We start from the raw sequence: 19,448 nt of genomic DNA on the forward strand, positions 1-19,448 counted from the left end.
TCTGAAGGGGAATGAGTTAAATGATATTAAACTCAGTTTGAAAACAGAAAACACACAACGGAGTAAGAACCTCTGCAGTACAAGATATCAGGTTGCAACATTATTTATTGGGAGAAAGTTTCTCACCAGTGCCTGTAAAATAAGAACATTTCATTTACATCAATNATATTATGCACCACGATAACCGCAAGTAATTATGGGTATTCAAATTGGTTTGTTTAGGCTCTCTGATTGGTCGAGACCTGCGTGTAGTTACTGCAGACATTCGTAGAGGCAGTAGTTACCGTGTTGCCCTTTCCCCTATTCAAGATTCCACCCCCTGATCCAGAGATCCAGAGCCGTGTAAGTGTTCCGTGCGAAAGAAATACAATTCCTGTTCTGCAGCAAGGAGCACCATTGTCAAGTGATCCGTGCAAATTGCCTCATATGATCCAGCTATAATAAGAAAAGGTGATAGTAACTCTGTTCCTGTGCTTTATTAAGCACCACATCGTGAAGGCGTGTGAAGGGGATGGAGGCATAGCTCCACCGTACTTTACCTCTGCGCTGGATGAATATGACTGAAGTATCACGCCCCGGCCACTGTATCCCTAGGGAACCAGACCCCAACTCACTGGATAGGAGACCAGATAGGCCACACAGCCGTTCTGGACTCTGTAAAGAAGAGAAATTTCTTTTGCCTCTTCCGAGAATTGAACTCCGGTCTTCAAGTCCGTAGTCAGTCGCTGTACCGATTGAGCAGTTGATGAAGATATAGATCTACAATATAATGATAAAACGTTTTGTACAGAACTATGTTTATTATCATTATGTATAATAAGAATCTTCCAAATTAGTACTGTATTCACATTTTTTGTTCATTTAAAAATGGACTACTTACATCGGTCACATACGCCGGAAGCGTCGTTAGAAGCGTCACAAGCTTACACTGTGATCTGTGCTTATTGAGTAACGTACACAACATGGAGATTCGTATTTCTCTCGAAAAAGGTGCATTATGGTCTTCTGTTTAAAAAAAAACAATGAATGAAGAAACAATATTGTGAAGCGTTTTAGATAGATTGCAATCTAATGATTTGCAGAAATCGCTTCTGAATTTTCGTTTGATTGTGCAGTCTTAGGTTCCGCACTTCAAAGAAGGATATGGAACGTGTTTACGAAATATTAATCAGGTAGGTTTTGGACAAGTGGCATCGCAATTATATTTCACATCCTCACCACCTTTATTTTATTTATTTATATACTTTCGGGTATATCAGGGCAGGACCTAAAGTTGATTCAAGCCCTTAACCCCCGTATAAGGTGATGTTACTGATCAGTTATTATTTTGGGTTCCATTAATTCACAGAAGACTACAATTTTAATTCTCAATACACCGGCAACCCCTCTATATCTTATCCGGGTCATGGTAATGCGACAAATATGGCGATTTGCAGTGCTTAAAAACTTATAGGAACCACCGTGCTATATGGTTGTTTTGATCACATAATTCCAATGTATTCTGTACAGTTGGAATCTTTCTACATTTGTTGGGAGGGATGTATGAAAACCATAGAAAGGCTGAGTGTAGCTGGACCAAAGATTGGATCCTGGTACATCAGACACAACTGAAAAGTTCGAAGCTCAAATTTAAACAAAGGTAGACAGTGGACTGAAGGAAATGGAGTTATGGTATCATGGAATCAAATTTACCAAGTTTTATTGAATGTGATTTCTGTGAAGGTTTGGAAGCAGTGTCATTAAATTTGTTAAACCGATTTCTCTTACCTCAAAATGGTGAGTTAAGTATCTTACCTGGCTGAACAAAATTGTTGTATTTTAATTCCCATTTACTGATAGCTAGATACTGTTATATTCTCAGGTAGATTCTAAAGGGTTCTGATGATGGTGCATAACACTCAGAATTACTGGATTTTTAAACTTTATCCATTGTCAGGTAGTCAAACAACAGGAGAACAGATCCAGTTTCCAAATCGCTGTGTTCTCTAGCTTTTAGAATACTGGATGATATACAGAGTTGAAAAATCCAGTAATTCTGAGTTATATTCTCACTTGTCTACTGAAATTGCACACATTTTAAACACAGTTATGAAAGATTTGATAAACAGTGATAAGAACTTAGCATACTCATTTTAATCAACATAGATCTGTAACTTTTTACCAAATTTGGATTTTACTTTTGATTAGCAGAATTGTCAAAACAGAGTTTGGTGTAATGTTATCAGTCAGATTTATGTATTGAAATTCTTTTTACTCTATCGATGAATTTATAGAGCATACAAGAGTTACAAAGATAGAGGGTAAATAAATAGTATGAGTAAACATATTGTAAGTTACTCCCTTTCGTTGGATTTAATAGTGGCTGTAGTGATTAATTTAACACTTGACAATTCCAGTCAGTTAAGGCTGAGAATGTACTTAATATGTATGTATTTTCCTAAATGAGAAAATTGGACTGACAACTTGTGAGCTTTGCATGAGGCTCTATTTACCTTGTATGAATTTTAATATATTATATCTTAAATTTTATATGTTATATTTAATATTACTATCATTTGAAGGGGAAAGCTCAAGATCGCATTAAGTGGAGGAATTGTTTGGAAGAGACTGTGGACCTGTCATCTGACAGATTACTGATGATGATGATGGTGATGATTTAATATTGTATATTTATATTTATTGCATGTGATCTTTTATGTAAGACTTTGTATGTGACAAATTTTATATCCAGCCCTACTGGNCTGAGAATGTACTTAATATGTATGTATTTTCCTAAATGAGAAAATTGGACTGACAACTTGTGCTCTTTGCATGAGGCTCTATTTACCTTGTATGAATTTTAATATATTATATCTTAAATTTTATATGTTATATTTAATATTACTATCATTTGAAGGGGAAAGCTCAAGATCGCATTAAGTGGAGGAATTGTTTGGAAGAGACTGTGGACCTGTCATCTGACAGATTACTGATGATGATGATGGTGATGATTTAATATTGTATATTTATATTTATTGCATGTGATCTTTTATGTAAGACTTTGTATGTGACAAATTTTATATCCAGCCCTACTGGGTAACAACTGAATCTATGAAATGTAATTACAAATAAATAAATAAAAATAACCTGTCTAATGAGCCTAGCCTTACATGACAAATGTATATGATGCACTCTATCCAACAGGGCTATGAAATCTCGTTTAGTTACCAGATAAAGCAAATTATATGACATTAGCTGGTAGTCTCAGAGAAGAAATAGAATGTGACCGGATGAGGCAGGCAGTAATGCTGGTAGCATTTACTTCAATTGAAATAAGTGTCATACCTAATGTCCCAATGAGATAGCAAGATATTGCAGTCTCAGCTCTGTGTTGTATGCTGTTCATGGTTGACAGTTGTGCATGATATTTGTGTGGGGCATTCAAGAAACTTTAATAATATAATGTTAGTAATCTTTGCAAACCCTCAGATGGGTGATGAATGATGTTAAGGAAATGAGTGGAAGTATTCAGTTCTGGTATTTGTGTTCATTTGGATGAAACATCATTGATTTGTAAACCTATGATTGCCACAGATAAAGGTGGGGTGAAGTATAGTATAAAACGATAGTATGACAGTAAATCTCATGTATATGTCATAAATCTTACAGTAGCCATGTGAAACAATTTTACATAGAATTAATACAAATATGGTAATAGAAGTAAATTACAACTATTAACTAAACAATGTAAAGGTATTCATTGGGAAGTTGTTTTGTAAAATTCATCAATGCTATAAAATGCATGTTCAGTGAGATAGCTTCTCAATAAAGATTTGAATTGCTTAATGTCTTTAGATAACAATTTAATATTCAAAGATAAGTGAATATAAATCTTGCTTCCATAGAACAGCACTCCTTTTTGTACTATTGATAAATTTGTAGAGGGTAAGTATAAATTATAATTATAGCAGGTATTAGTGTCATGAATATCCGTGTTAGATGGAAAGTAATTTTTAATCTTAAAAACAAAAAGAAGTAAGGAAAAAGTATATTGAGACTGGAGTGGCAATATTTGTAATTTTTTGAACAAATCCCGACATGAATCAAGTTTACCTGAACCAGACATAATTCTTATGATTCTTTTTTGAATTTTAAAGATACTCATACTAAGGGGGGCATTACCCCAAAAGATAATGCCATACTTCAGTATTGAATGTGCATAAGAGTAGCAAATCATCTTTATTGAATCCAATGACACAAAGGGCTTTATTGCAAAGCAGGCCTTAATTAATCTTGATGATAACTCAGTTATGAATGTTAGTTCTTACAGTTAAGTTTTCCTCTTTTGCTGTAGACAGTCTACTGTCGCTGTATTTTTCTTTGGTTGGATCTAAACTGGAATATTCTTCTCTTATATTGAACTCTGTTAGAATTGCTGACTCCAATAAACTTGATCCTATATAAATACATACAGTAGATTTTTTCAAGATGTGGAGAATATCGCTGTGGTAATATGTTGGAAAAATTAAAATTTCAGACACTGCAAATCAGACATCACTTTAATGCTCAGTTTTATAAATGCCTTTGGTGGCACAACATTTTTTCTGCCCTGCCCTTGAAGCAGTCATCATTCATGTTCCTATTCAGAACATAAGTAATTAATTTTTAATTTTTTTTTAATGCTAGTGGGGTGGAACTAAGTCCCTTGTACTGTGGCCACTTATGGCGTATTATACCAGCCCCAGACGATAGGTGAGGGTGATTTTGGAGCAGTTGGTGGAATGAAGATTGGCAGGGGAAACCAAAATACTCGGAGAAAACTTGCCCCAGTGCCACTTTGTCCACCAGAAATCCCACTTGACCAGACCCGGGATCAAACCTGGGCTGCTGCGGTGGGAAGCCAGCGACTGACCGCTTGAGCTATGGTGCAGCATTTGAAACATAAGTAACTTTACCATGTTCACTTGCTCCTCTAGGCACTGCCCTTCAGCTAGATGTGCTTCTGCTGCAAATACAGTTTGTAAATATACAGATATTTTTAGTAACTCATTTCTAAGTGTAAAAGGCCTTAACTGATCAGATTTTGTTTGTTTCTTTTATTTTGTTATTTTTGTTTGGTTTACCCTGTGCTGTATTATTGCTGTTGTTTGTATTTGTGCTGGCTCTTTAGTTGATCACTGGCTGTTGAACTCAGCACTTAAATAAATGGAGAATTGAATTATTATTGTTGTCATTGTCACTGTTGTTATTGATATGCTCTGTATGAGTTCTAATGGTTCTCTGCTCTGGACTGTCACATGTTTGAATTTCTATTATATTATCATGTTGCCAAATTGTTGTATGGCAGTACTGGTGTATGCTGGACCAAGTATACAGTAGGACATCATTTGGAATGATACTTGGTCATCATGCTGTCCATGTAACGATAGTGTTCCATTCCATCCATAAGGGTCTCAAATTCTTTTAGTTCTTAAATCATCTACTTTATTGATTCACTTTTCATTTGTAGCATATCTTTCCCACCTTGGAAATTAATTGGTTCTTTTGCTTCAGGCAACAGTTTCTTCAAAGCTGGCACTTCATGTTTTAAAAGCATAAAACTGATGTATGGTTCTTGTCATCAACAGTGATTTTTGGTGTCATTTTCTTCCCTCATGTGGAAATCTTCTCTTGCACTTCTGTTTCATGTGTGTGTTTTTATTCTTAGCCTTGTAAATGGGATTTCTGTTCTTCATAAATAAATAGGTGTTTATTTTAAAATATGAATTGTGTACAGATACAATAAATGTGTTCTGCTCAGACTACAGGAAATAATTATAAAAATACCAAAGTCATTTGAAAATTTTCTTGTCGCTTTTGTTAGTTATTCCCACATCTTTCAGTAGAAACATGACATATTTATTTCTTCTCATTAGAAATTGATTTTTATAGATTTATTTCTAATTTATAAGTGAATGCTGATATAATATGTTGTAGGTAAAATGAGAATAAAGTATTTGTCACATCATGATAAAGCAGAGAGAGGAAATGAGAATGAAGCTAAATGTCCAGCAATTATATCTTCTTGCCAGCTTAAAGAAATAAGGAATTGTAATAGTTCAGCATGTCAGCATCTACTGGAAGAGAAACTTGCTCATAAGTTTGAGGAAAACGATCTTTTACATTCACATTCTGATGAATTTGAATCCGAGGAAGGTTGCACTGATCAAAAAATGGCTGGTCATCAAGCACAAACTAGCAAGCAAGAGGTAACTTCTGTTGTCACCTACATTTGTACTCTTTCTGTGTGTGTAACAGGTTAACTTTAACTTTCTATTTTGTATTGTATATATCCATTGATATTTCATTGACATATCTGTGAACACAGTAACTATATTCAACTACTGGATTGAACATCACTCTACAGACTTTTCTTTCAGGAGAGCAATACAACGATTCTGTGGAGAAAGCTAAGACATAGATAATGTGGCACAGAATGAAGTTCTTCAGATACCAAATTTCCTTGGAAAACATCATGTACAGTCAACTCCTGATTATTTGGACACAGATCATGTTGTTTCCATGTTTTTTATTTGTTATATATATAGTAATACATTTGTACGAGTACAGACATGTGAACTAGGCTTTCATCCTTTTCTTGTATCAAACAACCAGTGCAAGAGTTGGGTAGAAAATGAGAGATAGTCTCACAGTGACACACTAGTGGGAAAGGGGGAAAGGAATGCCACAGGTAGTTCTGCTTCTGAGTGTCTTTGAAGCAGCATATGCTAAAAAGCTGGGTGTCAGCCATGAATGAAGGAGGGAGATGCGATGTGCTTACCAGACATAATCTAGTAAAGGAAAAAAGAAACCTGAAGCCTTACCAAATTTATACTGCAGATAATTAGATAATTTTGGATTATGTTGGAAAGGTCTTCTTACAAGAACCCATGTTTTTGAAAAAGAGAAGTGTGTACCCAGGCAGTCATCTAAAAACAGTCTCATGGTCATATGTTGTGCAGCTGTGTCTGAAAGCCATAATATGAAACTTAAAATGACTGGGAAAGCCAAACTACAATGATGATTTTGAGGCACCAAAGTAAATGGCCTTTTTGTTTGTTACAACAGCCATAAAGGAGCAGGGATGGAAAAAGAACGTTTTTGAAAATTGGTTCCATATGAAGTTTCTTCAGAAGTTATGTGCTCCTGAAAGAAAAAGCGTTGCCCCAGAAAACAGTGTTGCTGTTAGACAGTGCACCCTTGTGTGCTCTTAAAATCTACCTGTCATAAGCTTTTGTCGCAGAATGTTAAGCAAAAAATATATGGCAGTTGTTTTTTTAGTCACTGTAACATTTTAAGTTTTGTATAATTGATATAGATGAAATAGTGATTTTTGTAGTTTGCCCTTACTGTTCCAAATTACTGTCAGATCATCAGCAAAAATTAAGAGTGCTCATGTATTCGTCCTTGGCTATTAGCATCCCTGGACATGCTAAGCTCTTCCATTGCCTTACAATGTCATCCATATATACATATGTTAGAGTGTGTGACAGACTGCAACCATGTTTGAGTCCTCACTTAGTTGAAACTTCTTTTTTCTATTTTTCATCTAATGTTTGTAACTGTATTTGTATTAGCATAGCTGTTCTGCATCCCATGTTATATGTTGTGGATACCCATTATACTGTCGTGTGTGTGTTACTGTAGATAGGGTTTGGATTGGTGAATGGATTTATTGATCACTTACACACATAACTCAGGACTACAAACACTTGCAATGCTATTGCCGATCTACACACTTTACTGATCGCTACACATTAAGTCTTCTCCAACCTGCATTGTCTTCACTAGACATTGCTTGGTAACAGCTCTCAACAATAGAGATTCTTTAGCTTCTGTGCTCACGTCATTACTGTCCAGCAAATATCCCACAACTGAACTCATTGCTCCAGCTGTCCTGGATATAATGACTTGACAGAAACCACATAGGAAAAACTGTTCTTCTGTTGGTGCATTTGTGTCCATTGCCACAAGAATGTGTTTACTGAGCTGTTGTCCAGAAATGGCTGTGGCACGGACCACATAGAAAACACCCCGTTTCCAACAGTAACTATATTGCTGTATGCAAATGCATTGCCATGGGAACGTGTTTACTAAGTCGTTGCCCAGAAATGTTTGTTTACAGAGTCTGTACTCCACAATACTTTAATAATTCTCATACTTTAATTCTGTACTTTCAAGACATATCCAGAATGTCATAACTAGATTGTTACTTACACTCCAAACTGCAGACAAGAATGAGGATATCCCTTTAAGAGATGATCATATAGAATTATGATTGGAATGAACCAATAGACCTCATTGTTGCTGCTGGTTGTGATTAATTATATCAACTTGATCAAATACTTTTACAAAAATTAAAACAACTGCTTGTGTTTCCAAATTGTGCTGTCTTCTTGCTTATATATGTTGCTTTAAAGTGAAATCATTCGTTACGCTTTTTAAAATCCACTTTGTTGATCCATTAATAAATGTTCTGATATAGTTTGGAGTCTTTTAGTTACTATCCTTGAGAACGTTTTATAACTTGATTGCATGAGGTAAATAACTGTAGTTTTCATGCTCACATCTATTTCCTTCTTTAAAAATTGTTTTATTCATTTTCCTAGGCCTCAAAGCTTTCACACCTTTGTCAACACATACACAGTATATTAACTTTAGTTTTTAAATAGGCCATCATATTTAGCGAGTTCTGCCATGATTTCATCTAGCCCCATTGCTTTTTGATTGTTACTTAATGCCAATGCTTGATTTAGTTCTTCTAAGGTGACAGGGTTTAAAGCATCTCCTGCCTTGGCTTCTGTTAGTAGCACATATTTCCCGTTAATATTTTTGTCCCACCGTAATATTTCATAAGGCATAATGCATTATTTTTCTGTTACATGCAACTTTGCAGAATCATTTTCAGAGTTATTGATTTCATCATTATATGCCTGATTGTTTACTTAATTCTTGTCCATGAACATAATATATGTAGATATTGTGGGATACACATACTTGCTCAAAGCAGTGACTGTGGAGCCAGAGAAAGAGCTGTTGCTAGGTAACGGCAGCATAACACAACAATAGAAGAGTGGTTGGAAGCAGTGTTTTCTATTAGGTTTGTGCTGATGCAATAACAACGGACTAACGAGGACTAGCTACTGGATGAGATGGCAATTAGAGTAGAAAGTTGATGTGTGATGGCTGCCTGCCTGTGAGGACATGTGCCTGGAAGCAGAGGAATGTTGACTGTTGAAAGACGTTGCCAAAGAAAGTAGTGAAGACTATGACTGAGAACACTAGCCCATGTGTGATAGTGATTTGTAAGGTGTAGCCATAAGCTGTTGAAAAAGATTCCAATAAATCTGATTACCAGTGCAGACCCTGTCTATAATTACTTCATCACATGACATATATTTTTCTTTTTCCCTTCTGTTTCATATTCTCTGTTTTGTAAAGATTTTTGTTTTTCCCAGGCTTCTTTTTCAGTTTCTGAATTCCATATTCCCAAAAAAATTTCTGATATTCTCTTTGTAGCATATGTTGAAAAACTTAATTTTTCCATTTATTTTCTTTTTTACAATTATTTTTTGTGTTAATAAAATTATCTTGCATGAGGTCGGAGGTTCTCATGATGGTGAATATGAAGATGACTATCTTCTGGGATGGCATAACATGTAGTTTGGTGGATAGGTACCACTGTTTCAGAGTAACTTGCTGGATTTTCCTGCTGTGCCATGTAATTTGGCAGGCAGGTACCAGCGTTTTGGAGGATTGTGCCAGAGACAGAGGAAGCAGGTTTCTCTCAAATAATGGTATCTGTATATCATACTACATGGCACTACATCCCAGAAGACAGTAGACTTCAAAACTGTAATAGCTATAGCTACTAAGTAAGTGAGTAGATTTACAGTGTTTCCTTTCACATCTTGGATCAGTACCTGAAGCTTTCATTAATTATAACTTTTGTTCTTCCATAAATAGTAGTACAATTGTAAGGAGTATGCCTAGTGGCCTCCGTAGTCTAGAGGTAACGTTCCCACCCCATGACTCGTGGTACGCGGGTTCAAATACCCGGCGGAGGTCGTCGAATATTTAAGGGCGGAAAAATTCAGGGAACAAGTCCTCTGGGAGGGACTTTAAGCTGTGTGTCCCGTGTCGTAACTTTACGGCACGTAAAAGAACCTCATATCCCCAAAGGGGATCACCGAGCCAAATTCCAGGATGTTTCCCGCCCAACAATAGCATCTAAGGCCTCTGATAGATGGGGGAAGCATTATAGACACCGCTAAGCAAGTGGCCGAACTCGCTTGCTCGTCGGGACTGATGGTATGCACCATTTATCGGTAGGGTAAAGAGACTGGTAGAATATCATAGAGTAACAGTATGTGTGAGTGTGACTGATAATATTGTTAATTAGAAAAAGCCTTTCCAGAAACATGCAGTTTTCATGAGAAGCAATATTAGAAAGTTATTCGGCAAGTATGGCATTGTGCCGTGTATATTGACTGTTCCAGCTGCCAATTTTCTTACTTTGAATGGTAAAATATTTTTTTCAGATCAACATTTGTTTTACGTGTATTTTAATTGTCATGTGAATACACATGTAGAAAATAAACTGTGACACAAATCCGAATCTTACATACATGAAGCTTCATTCCATGATGCAAAAGTTTATGTTTGGTGCATCCTGAGTATGGAGAGGATTACAAACGTGAGTTTAATGCAGGATTAAATAAGTATGAAAGATGTAAGGACTGCCTCTGTGGTCTAGTGGTCAGAGTTTGTGGCTACAGTCCAGAGGTCCTGGGTTCGATTCCCGGCGCTACAAGATTTTCTGAGAAGTAGTGGGTCTCAGCCTTATGAGAATAATTGAGGAGCTACTTGAAAGGAAAAGTAGCGGCTCCAGTCTAGAAAACTGAAATTAATGGCCGTGGGGATTCGTTGCACTGACCATGTGACACCCTCTATCTGCTAAAGTTGCCACTAACTTCGCTGACAAGTGGTGGTCGCTTGGTCAGTATACTTTGCTTGCAGACTAAAGCCATGGAGTTTGTTTTTTTATGAGAGATGTAAGGCAGTTGGTACAAGTGGACCAGTAACCCTCGCTCTTCAGTGTAGCTCCAGTCTCATTTTGCCACAGCTGGACAAGTAGGAAAGGAAGCAACCCCCCACATGTGGAGGATGCTAGCAGAATGGTAGTTCCCAGGCACAGTCACCAATATTTCTCCATGTACTCGTTAATAATGAAATTTTATCTTGTTATCTTGTATATTAGACTGCCTTTTGAACACAGGACATCATAAAATATTTGTCTCATGTGAAAGTGGAGCTTTTTGATGAGTTTGTTGCTATTCCTCTATCAGTAGCTTTAGATATTTGTTTCTTTTTTAACAGGATGCTGTAAGTTTGAAAATGGAGGTTGTGTCACATAATGAAACAGATTCAGAATCCTTGTATGGTCCAGTGGAATCTGTGTTCATTAAGGAGGAAGTTCTGGAAGATGAGGGAACTGATGAGGTTAGTAGTCCTTAAAAACATTTTATCACAAAAAAAACTTGACTGTAAGGTTCCATATACATGAAATGCAGGATAATTTACATGCTAATGAAGACATAGTAATGGTAGATGTCTGAATTCTGACTTCCAGAGTATCCAAATCTTGACACAATACCAATAAGGCACCCATTGTTGATTCAAGTCATGTGTGTGTTTTATGGAATGAATGAATAATTTGATTTAGTGTAGATAGTAACTACTGTAATCTCCACTTTTAAAAAATGCATCACAAGAACAGTTTCAGGTTTCTCACATGTCTATCAGCAATGAAAATCTCAAGATTCTGCTTTGAGTGGCATCAGTATTGATTTCAGTTTACCATTTTGTTTAACAATTATGTTGCAGTTGTTGAAGATAGGGATTTCAAAATGTGATATTGGAAAGAATTCAATTGGGGTATCATATATATACGTATATTTATATTACAGTTGGCCAGTTGTTTCTCATTTTATAGTGAGCAGAATTGTATGTCACATGACCTTTCTTAAGTGTCTCTGGTGGCAGAAATTGGAAACTGCTCATCTAGGAATTCACCCATCATTCAGAAACTTCACATGAAGTGAAATCAAGTAATGTTACATACCTGAAACAATAAGAATTTCTGTACTATATAATGTGGTTTGTATGCAGTGTATTTATCCCTGTAATTATTGGCTCATAATTTTGTTCATAGTGTAACCCTTTCCTTAAAAACTGGACTTCTCTTTCCTGCCTGAAAAATTTCTCATAGTTTTATTGTCCTGGTCTCTATTTCTGAGACACAGGTTCATAGCAAGAATAGTCTGGGTGGGAAAATTAAATACTGTTTGATGTTTTGAGGAAATGGGTTAATGAATATCCTATTGTTACATAGTTGTAATGTACTTGCTGTGTGTTTGGGAGGTACTTGTTTTATGTCTCAAATGGGGCACCGGCTGACACATTTTCTGTCATTTTAGTAAGCAAATTGGCTCACACCATAACTCTTCTGACTCACATTCTGAAGGTGCCCAGTCTTAATCCTGACTGAGACATTAAAAAGCATAATACGCGACCAGTCTGCAAAGTGTTAAAAATAAATTTGATTGATTTACATATGAAACATGCATACACTTCCTAATAGTTAGTGATGGAGGAACTGATCGAGCGTACCCTGCTGTGTTCTATTGATTGACAGAAATGAATAAAAATCAGCGCAGGTTTCTAGTGCAGACATAGGTCTGCCTTCATTGCCTTCCTGCTTGAAATAAAATCATAGTCGAGCAATAAATTTCCTAGCACCCTGGTTAGTCACCCGTTCATGCTTGGTTGTGTCATCCTGATCAATTTCCTGTCTTCCGATGTTTCACCGAATTTGTTCAACAATTGCATCCTCCCAACCATCATTTTCAGTTTAACATTGAAGGCTATTGTCAACGCATGAAAAGTTCGTAATTTCTTATGTGGCACATTTCCAATATGACATCGTATTCACTATTGGCCTTATTTGGCATCTCCAAATCTGAGTGTTTAAAACCATCGGGAGCAAACCGGTTCTGAAGGGTCTTTGTGCTTACTCTTCACCAAACTATCAACAAAAAACTGTACTGCTTATAAATCATCTATCCTTGCACTGACCTCCTTAGCTGCTGAAGATGATGTTAGTAGATTTTTGTGAATTGCTTCAAGGATGTAGTTTACCATCTTTGCACTATATAAGGTCTTCAGATTTGTATGCTTTCCATATCCATTGTCTGTAGCAGGGATGTGGTGTTGGGAAAGAGAAATTCCTGTTGGATATTTTTCAAAGAATCTAAATAAGGGTGTGCTGCACAGTCATCAATAACCAGTAAAATTTGGCTTGATTTCCATTGTAATTCCACATTTCAACTCATTAGTCATTTCTTAAAAATTTCAGACATCATCTATGCATTTTTTTAGCGTAATACATAACTGGTAAATTGTCCATACTGATCCTCTTAAATGCTTACCCAATAACCAATCCTTCTGTTGTATCAGTTCCTGACATGTTTGAACAGCACAACACAGTGCATGATCCGTTGCTTTCTTCGAACCAAACAGAGTTGTGTGTTTGTAGCTCAGGAACCATTCGAGCATTGGCACTGGCCTTCTTGCCATGTGCCTTCTTGAATTTTATACCAAACCTGCATTTCCATCAAGACAACCAACCATTGTTGCTTTGAAATCATTATAACTCAGCCTTTTAGGTAACTTCTCTGACTTGATTTTCAACATTGGGCCACTGATACCTTGTCCAGTTATGATAGAGAACCACTTATTTGAGGGCCTCTTCAATATCTGGAACCTTACCATCATGGTTCCATTTTTGGGGAGTTCCCTGTTTTCTGTGGCATAATGTCCATCTCGCAGTTTCTCTTGCTGCTGCAATGTAAATTTTGGAACTCCAGTTATCTGCACCAGTTGGTGCTGACTGGTGTTAGGCAGTTGTTTTTTAATTTTTTTTCAAGTAAGGCAATTTTGTCAGTGAATGTTACATCTTTCTTAGGCATTCCTGTAGGGATATAAAATTTTAAATGAAAAAATTGACATGCCATGATAGACTCACAAATGCAGTCACTGCAAGACTGAGAGCAGCTGTAGCTAGGTGTTCATTTATACTGAGTCAGTGACTCATTGATGATGCAATAATCACAAGTGCGCCATATAGTGATTTCTGTAAGGAATTTCTGGGACTAATAAGGAAGAGGGGTGAGAGGAAATGTGATGCAAATTAGACAGATGCTGTAGCCATCAACTGGTGGATTTCTGTGGAGTGACACAATTGCCTAGTTTTTGTTTTGAAATCAAAATCTACATTCCTGTTATTAAACTGACATATTTTTTGTTTTTGCAGAACGTTGTGGATACATTAAAGAACGAGATAGAATGCAAAGATGAGGCAGAGTCAGTTGTCCCGCATAGTACAGATGAGCCTGTATGGACACCTAAAATCAAAGAGAAATGGTGGCACTGTCGGAATGCACTAAGAGAGCAAGTATGTTGCCAAAAATATCAAGACACTGCAAGCAGGAGATTATCTTGTAGTGATTTGTAAAGTGTGGATATCGGCTATAGTGTTATAGTTATGACCTGTTAGTGGTCAGTAAATCCAATATGCAATCCACAACCTGTCTATAGTCGCCACTACACGTGACAGCATTGACAGTATTCAGCTTTGGCTGGGCAAAGAAAGGATGTCTTCAGCTGTGCATATTAGAGCTGATAGATGTCAGGAGGGCCTCAGAATGGTTCTGGCTCCATCATTGACAGGGCTATTTGAAGGCCCCTCACAAGATCTGGGGTTCAGTGGACCTGACAGCAGTTTTGATTGCTTTGGTTGACTAGAAAAATGTTTTTCTCCATGTCAGTACCCAGTACTCAATATCAGACTACAATGTCCTTCCTACAGGCCTAGCCTGGTTTCTATCCCACGTCATGGCAAATGGGGCTTGTGGTAAACAAAGTGGTATTGAGACAGTGTTCTTCCAAGTATTGTGTTTGTCCTGCTGATTCTCATTCTACCAACTGTTCCACAATCATAAATCATCATGCCATCTGACACTATATAGTCTTCACATATGACAGCGTTACATCTTACAATATAGTACTCTCCAACGTATGGAGTCAGAATATCTCAGTTGGTATAGCGACAGATTAAGGGGTGGGCCATGAAATCCAGCCCCCAGACTGCAGTCTTCATTGTTCTATTGTGCTTCCCCTTTGGATTAACCCTTTATTATAACTGGGACTGATAGATGACCCAACCTGTGAAAGGTGCCTATAAGAAGATGAACGACCACACATATCCTATGTGATTGTAAGGCCATAGCTTATTTAAGATTTCGTCACCTGGGCCAGTTCTTCATGGAACCAAATGACTTTTATGATGATCCCATAAAAAAAGTTCCACATTTCATTTGAAGTGTAGGATTAATAAAGGGTTAATTCAAAGGGGAAGCACAATAGATCATTGAAGGTCGCAGTGCAGGGGCCGGATTTTATGGCCCACCCCTTACACACATAAAGCCCTTTATTATTCCTACACTTCAAATGAAATGTAGGACTTTATTTATGTGTGCGTCATAAAAGTCACTTGGTTCCTTAAAGAACTAAACATGAAAGAAAGAATTAGCATGCTGTTTAATAGTTCCAAAAATTTATGATACTATACTGAGGTTCCAGAAAGAAGGCTTGTGGATTAATGTGTTCCGCATCTTTTTCAAGCTGTCACAGTTCCCCCTCCAGAGGGGCTGGAGGGGAAGACAGAGGGTTAATACTTGAGGGCTGTCATCCCTCCTATCCATGGGATTTCTTTCTGTGGCCTCAGTGTAATTATTTTTGTTGTATGTGGAATTTGTTTTTGTAATAGAAGGGAAACAAAGAATGGTAAAAGTATTTATAATGATAAGGATCAAGGAATGAAATTGTTGATCAGTGTACTACTTTTTTGAACACTGAATACATAGTTCTAATGGTGATCATGTTTCTAATGTCTTGTAATACAGTATAAGTATTAAATGGGAGCAAGATTGAAATCATTGAAGCACTTCTTTTTCACAGAGTGTTGTGAGTCTGCATAATACAGCAACAACATTGAATGACGTGGATGATCCCAAATCTGTTCATAGACCAATTGAATCTATATATATTAAAAAGGAAAATGTCCAGTCAGACACTGATGAGGAGGTAAGAATATTTTTAAAACAGAATGCTTAAATTTTTTTAAGAAAACATGTTTTGTATAACAAATAAATTCTTAAACTAACACATATTGGGTTTGTATACTGTCAAGTTCATTGTCTTGCTTTGGTTAATGAAACCAAGAATTTTGAAAGCTGGTTTTGTTTCTGTCATCAGGTGAAAATATGAAAAATTTGGCTCTGTTAGGCAGGGCAAATCTCAGTGTTATCCCCATCATTCTGATTGCCATGATAATGTATGGCAATGAAGTTTATCATTGTGCAGTTCTCTTTAACCTGCTGTTAATCCTCAATCTTGCAATCAAATATTGTGCAGTTCTCTTTAACCTGCTGTTAATCCTCAATCTTGCAATCAGATATTGTGCAGTTCTCTTTAACCTGCTGTTAATCCTCAATCTTGCAATCAGATATTGTGCAGTTCTCTTTAACCTGCTGTTAATCCTCAATCTTGCAATCAGATATTGTGCAGTTCTCTTTAACCTGCTGTTAATCCTCAATCTTGCAATCAGATATTGTGCAGTTCTCTTTAACCTGCTGTTAATCCTCAATCTTGCAATCAGATATTGTGCAGTTCTCTTTAACCTGCTGTTAATCCTCAATCTTGCAATCAGATATTGTGCAGTTCTCTTTAACCTGCTGTTAATCCTCAATCTTGCAATCAGATATTGTGCAGTTCTCTTTAACCTGCTGTTAATCCTCAATCTTGCAATCAGATATTGTGCAGTTCTCTTTAACCTGCTGTTAATCCTCAATCTTGCAATCAGATATTGTGCAGTTCTCTTTAACCTGCTGTTAATCCTCAATCTTGCAATCAGATATTGTGCAGTTCTCTTTAACCTGCTGTTAATCCTCAATCTTGCAATCAGATATTGTGCAGTTCTCTTTAATCTGCTGTTAATCCTCAATCTTGCAATCAGATATTGTGCAGTTCTCTTTAACCTGCTGTTAATCCTCAATCTTGCAATCAGATATTGTGCAGTTCTCTGTAACCTGCTGTTAATCCTCAGTCTTGCAATCAAATACCCTCCTCAGTATCCTCTTCTCAGCTGTCATCAACCTGTATTTTGGAATGAGAAACAAAGTGTCACACCTATACAAAACACAGGTAATATTATATTTTAAACTCATGTTTTGGTAGAAGATGGGAATACCAAAGATTTCACACCAAATTTTAGAAAGCATTCTTAAAATCCGCTATGCCCAAGTGGGATTTGTGGTGGACAAAGTGGTGCTGGGGCAGGTTTTCTCCGAGTACTTTGTTTTCCCCTGCCAATCTTCATTCCACCAATTGCTCCACAATCACTCTCATCTGTCATCTGGGGCTGGTACAATAGGCCAGAAGTGGCCGCAGTACGAGGGACTTAGTCCCACCCCACTAGCAACAATAAAGATAAAGCCCTTAATGTCTTCCTGAATGTAATTTTTATTGTTACTTTGTTCCAAGTTATCATTGTTGTCTTGGTTGAGTTTTTTCATGGTTCTACATGACTACCAAAATAGCAACACAGAATGGGCCTTAATTTTTTTGTTTCTGTCCATTTCCATTCTTTGCACATGGTCATCCTCTTATCCTGTTTGACATTCCATAACTCCAGTAGTCTATTGTGTTACTTAGCACTTTCTGTGCTACAAATGTACATGTTAGCTGAGGGTACAGTGAGTAAGGTTGAGTTACATTGAGTTAATTTAGGTCATATTAATTTAACTTGGGTAAAGTTAGGCAAAGTTAGTTTACATTGTGGTAGGTTACAGACATACATATACAGGTGGTGGACAAAATAATGGAAACACTATGAAATTGAATAGAATTTGTTTGTGTTGGCTACATTGAAAGAACTTCAGCTGGCAACACTGAATACTCCTCTCTTTGTTTAAACTCTGTAGTGATTGTGTTGAGTGAAAGAATTGGGAAATGGGAGACTTGTCTGATTTTGAAAAGGGACAGATTTTTGCTGTGCATTTAGTTGGAGCATTTGCCACAACAACTACCACAGCAGGTTTATTGAGAGTGACATTTTCTAAGGTTATGTTGGCGTACACGAATCATGGGAAGAGGAACAGTGGGAGAAAATCAGCATGAACAGAAAGAGGTCATTGTACATTGAGAAGGATTGTTTTGAAAAATCACAGAACTAATGCAGTACAGGTGACAGCAGAACAGAATATTCATCTTGAGGACCCTGTTTCCACAGGAACCGTCTGATGTGAGCTTCACAAATCCAGCATCCATGGTAAGGCTGCAATTGCTAAACCTCTTATTACTGAAATTAATGCTCAGATACAATCACAATGGTGTCACTTCCATAAAACATGGACACCAGACAACTTGAAACGCTGTGTGATATGGTCAGATAAGCCATCGTTCATGCTGTTCTATACATGAGGAATTGTTTACATTTGGAGAACACCAATGGAAGCCTACAATCTAGAATGCCTAGTTCCAACAGCGAAACATTGGGGAGGTTCTGTGGTGGTGTGGGCAGCAGTATTGTTGTGCAGTATTCTGTTTGTTGCATTCTTACCCTTCATGACCAAATTACTGCAAGAGAATATGTGGACAGGGGGCCACATGGTAGTGTAGTTGGTTGAGGTACTATGCTACAAATGGAAGGTCGCAGGTTCGATTCCCAATGAGGTCATTGGATTTTTTCAATTTACCTAATCCTTCCAGCAGCACTATGGCCCTGGGTTTGAATCAACCTGTAACAGAAATGAGTATCAGGAATCTTCGTGGGAGTAAAGGGCAGCCAGTGTGTAAGGCTTACATCCTTACAGCCATCTGTGATCCAATTGTCTTGAAAATATGGCAGCCTCAACATCTCAACCCTATGGGCCTTTATGGCATGTTACAGGGATAGCTTTACCTTAGCTTTATGTGGATAGGTTGGGTAATGAGGCACATCCCATGGTCCACACGTTATTTCAGAATGACAACGCACTTTACGAGAATGACAACGCCCCCATTCACACAGCTGGAACTGTTGCAGTCATGATTTGAAGAGCGGAAGGGGAACTTCAACATCTTCCTTGGGCAGCACAATCACCATATTTGAACATCATTGAAGCACTGTGGTCAGTTCTGGAGACTAGAGTGAGGGACAGATTCCTACATCCAACATCTCTCAAGTAACCTGAAGATGTTCTTCAAGAAGAATGGTATAAAATTCCACTAGAGACTGTTCAAAACTTGTATGAGTCCATTCCAAGAAA

General features: G+C 37.2%; 2 protein-coding genes across 7 annotated transcripts in view; one reads left to right on the forward strand and one right to left on the reverse strand.

The window, feature by feature from the left end:
* Positions 1 to 171: 171 nt before the first annotated feature.
* Positions 172 to 964, reverse strand: LOC117282771. Its single transcript, XM_033753725.1, has 3 exons — positions 881 to 964; positions 540 to 759; positions 172 to 435 (listed from the first exon to the last, which is right to left on the reverse strand). Exons 1-3 carry the CDS (start codon positions 962 to 964, stop codon positions 305 to 307), a joined length of 435 nt encoding a protein of 144 aa, XP_033609616.1. The 3' UTR covers positions 172 to 304.
* Positions 933 to 19,448, forward strand: part of LOC111870243 (transcriptional regulator ATRX homolog) — a 47,145-nt gene continuing 28,629 nt past the window's right edge. For 2 of the 6 annotated variants that reach the window (XM_023862356.2, XM_023862357.2), the window contains exons 1-5: positions 936 to 1,172; positions 5,956 to 6,227; positions 11,398 to 11,520; positions 14,393 to 14,533; positions 16,099 to 16,224. In XM_023862356.2, the coding sequence (XP_023718124.1) occupies positions 5,961 to 6,227; positions 11,398 to 11,520; positions 14,393 to 14,533; positions 16,099 to 16,224 (657 nt within the window). In that variant the 5' untranslated portion in view covers positions 936 to 1,172; positions 5,956 to 5,960. Of the gene's footprint in view, positions 1,173 to 5,955; positions 6,228 to 11,397; positions 11,521 to 14,392; positions 14,534 to 16,098; positions 16,225 to 19,448 lie in introns of all 6 variants that reach the window. The other 4 variants (XM_023862355.2, XM_023862354.2, XM_023862358.2 and 1 more) reach the window with 3 other exon arrangements.

The sequence above is a fragment of the Cryptotermes secundus genome, unplaced genomic scaffold, assembly GCF_002891405.2.
Source record: "Cryptotermes secundus unplaced genomic scaffold, Csec_1.0 scaffold75, whole genome shotgun sequence".
Classification (NCBI taxonomy): Eukaryota; Metazoa; Arthropoda; class Insecta; order Blattodea; family Kalotermitidae; genus Cryptotermes; species Cryptotermes secundus.

What these genes read in the sequence shown, in the direction of transcription:
- LOC117282771 (XM_033753725.1), bottom strand. Translation starts at nt 964, where the DNA reads ATGTTGTGTACGTTACTCAATAAGCACAGATCACAGTGTAAGCTTGTG. An exon ending in TTCCGGCGTATGTGACCGAT is followed by an intron (nt 760 to 880) that starts GTAAGTAGTCCA and finishes ATTATATTGTAG; the next exon opens with ATCTATATCTTCATCAACTG. An exon ending in CATATTCATCCAGCGCAGAG is followed by an intron (nt 436 to 539) that starts GTAAAGTACGGT and finishes TTCTTATTATAG; the next exon opens with CTGGATCATATGAGGCAATT.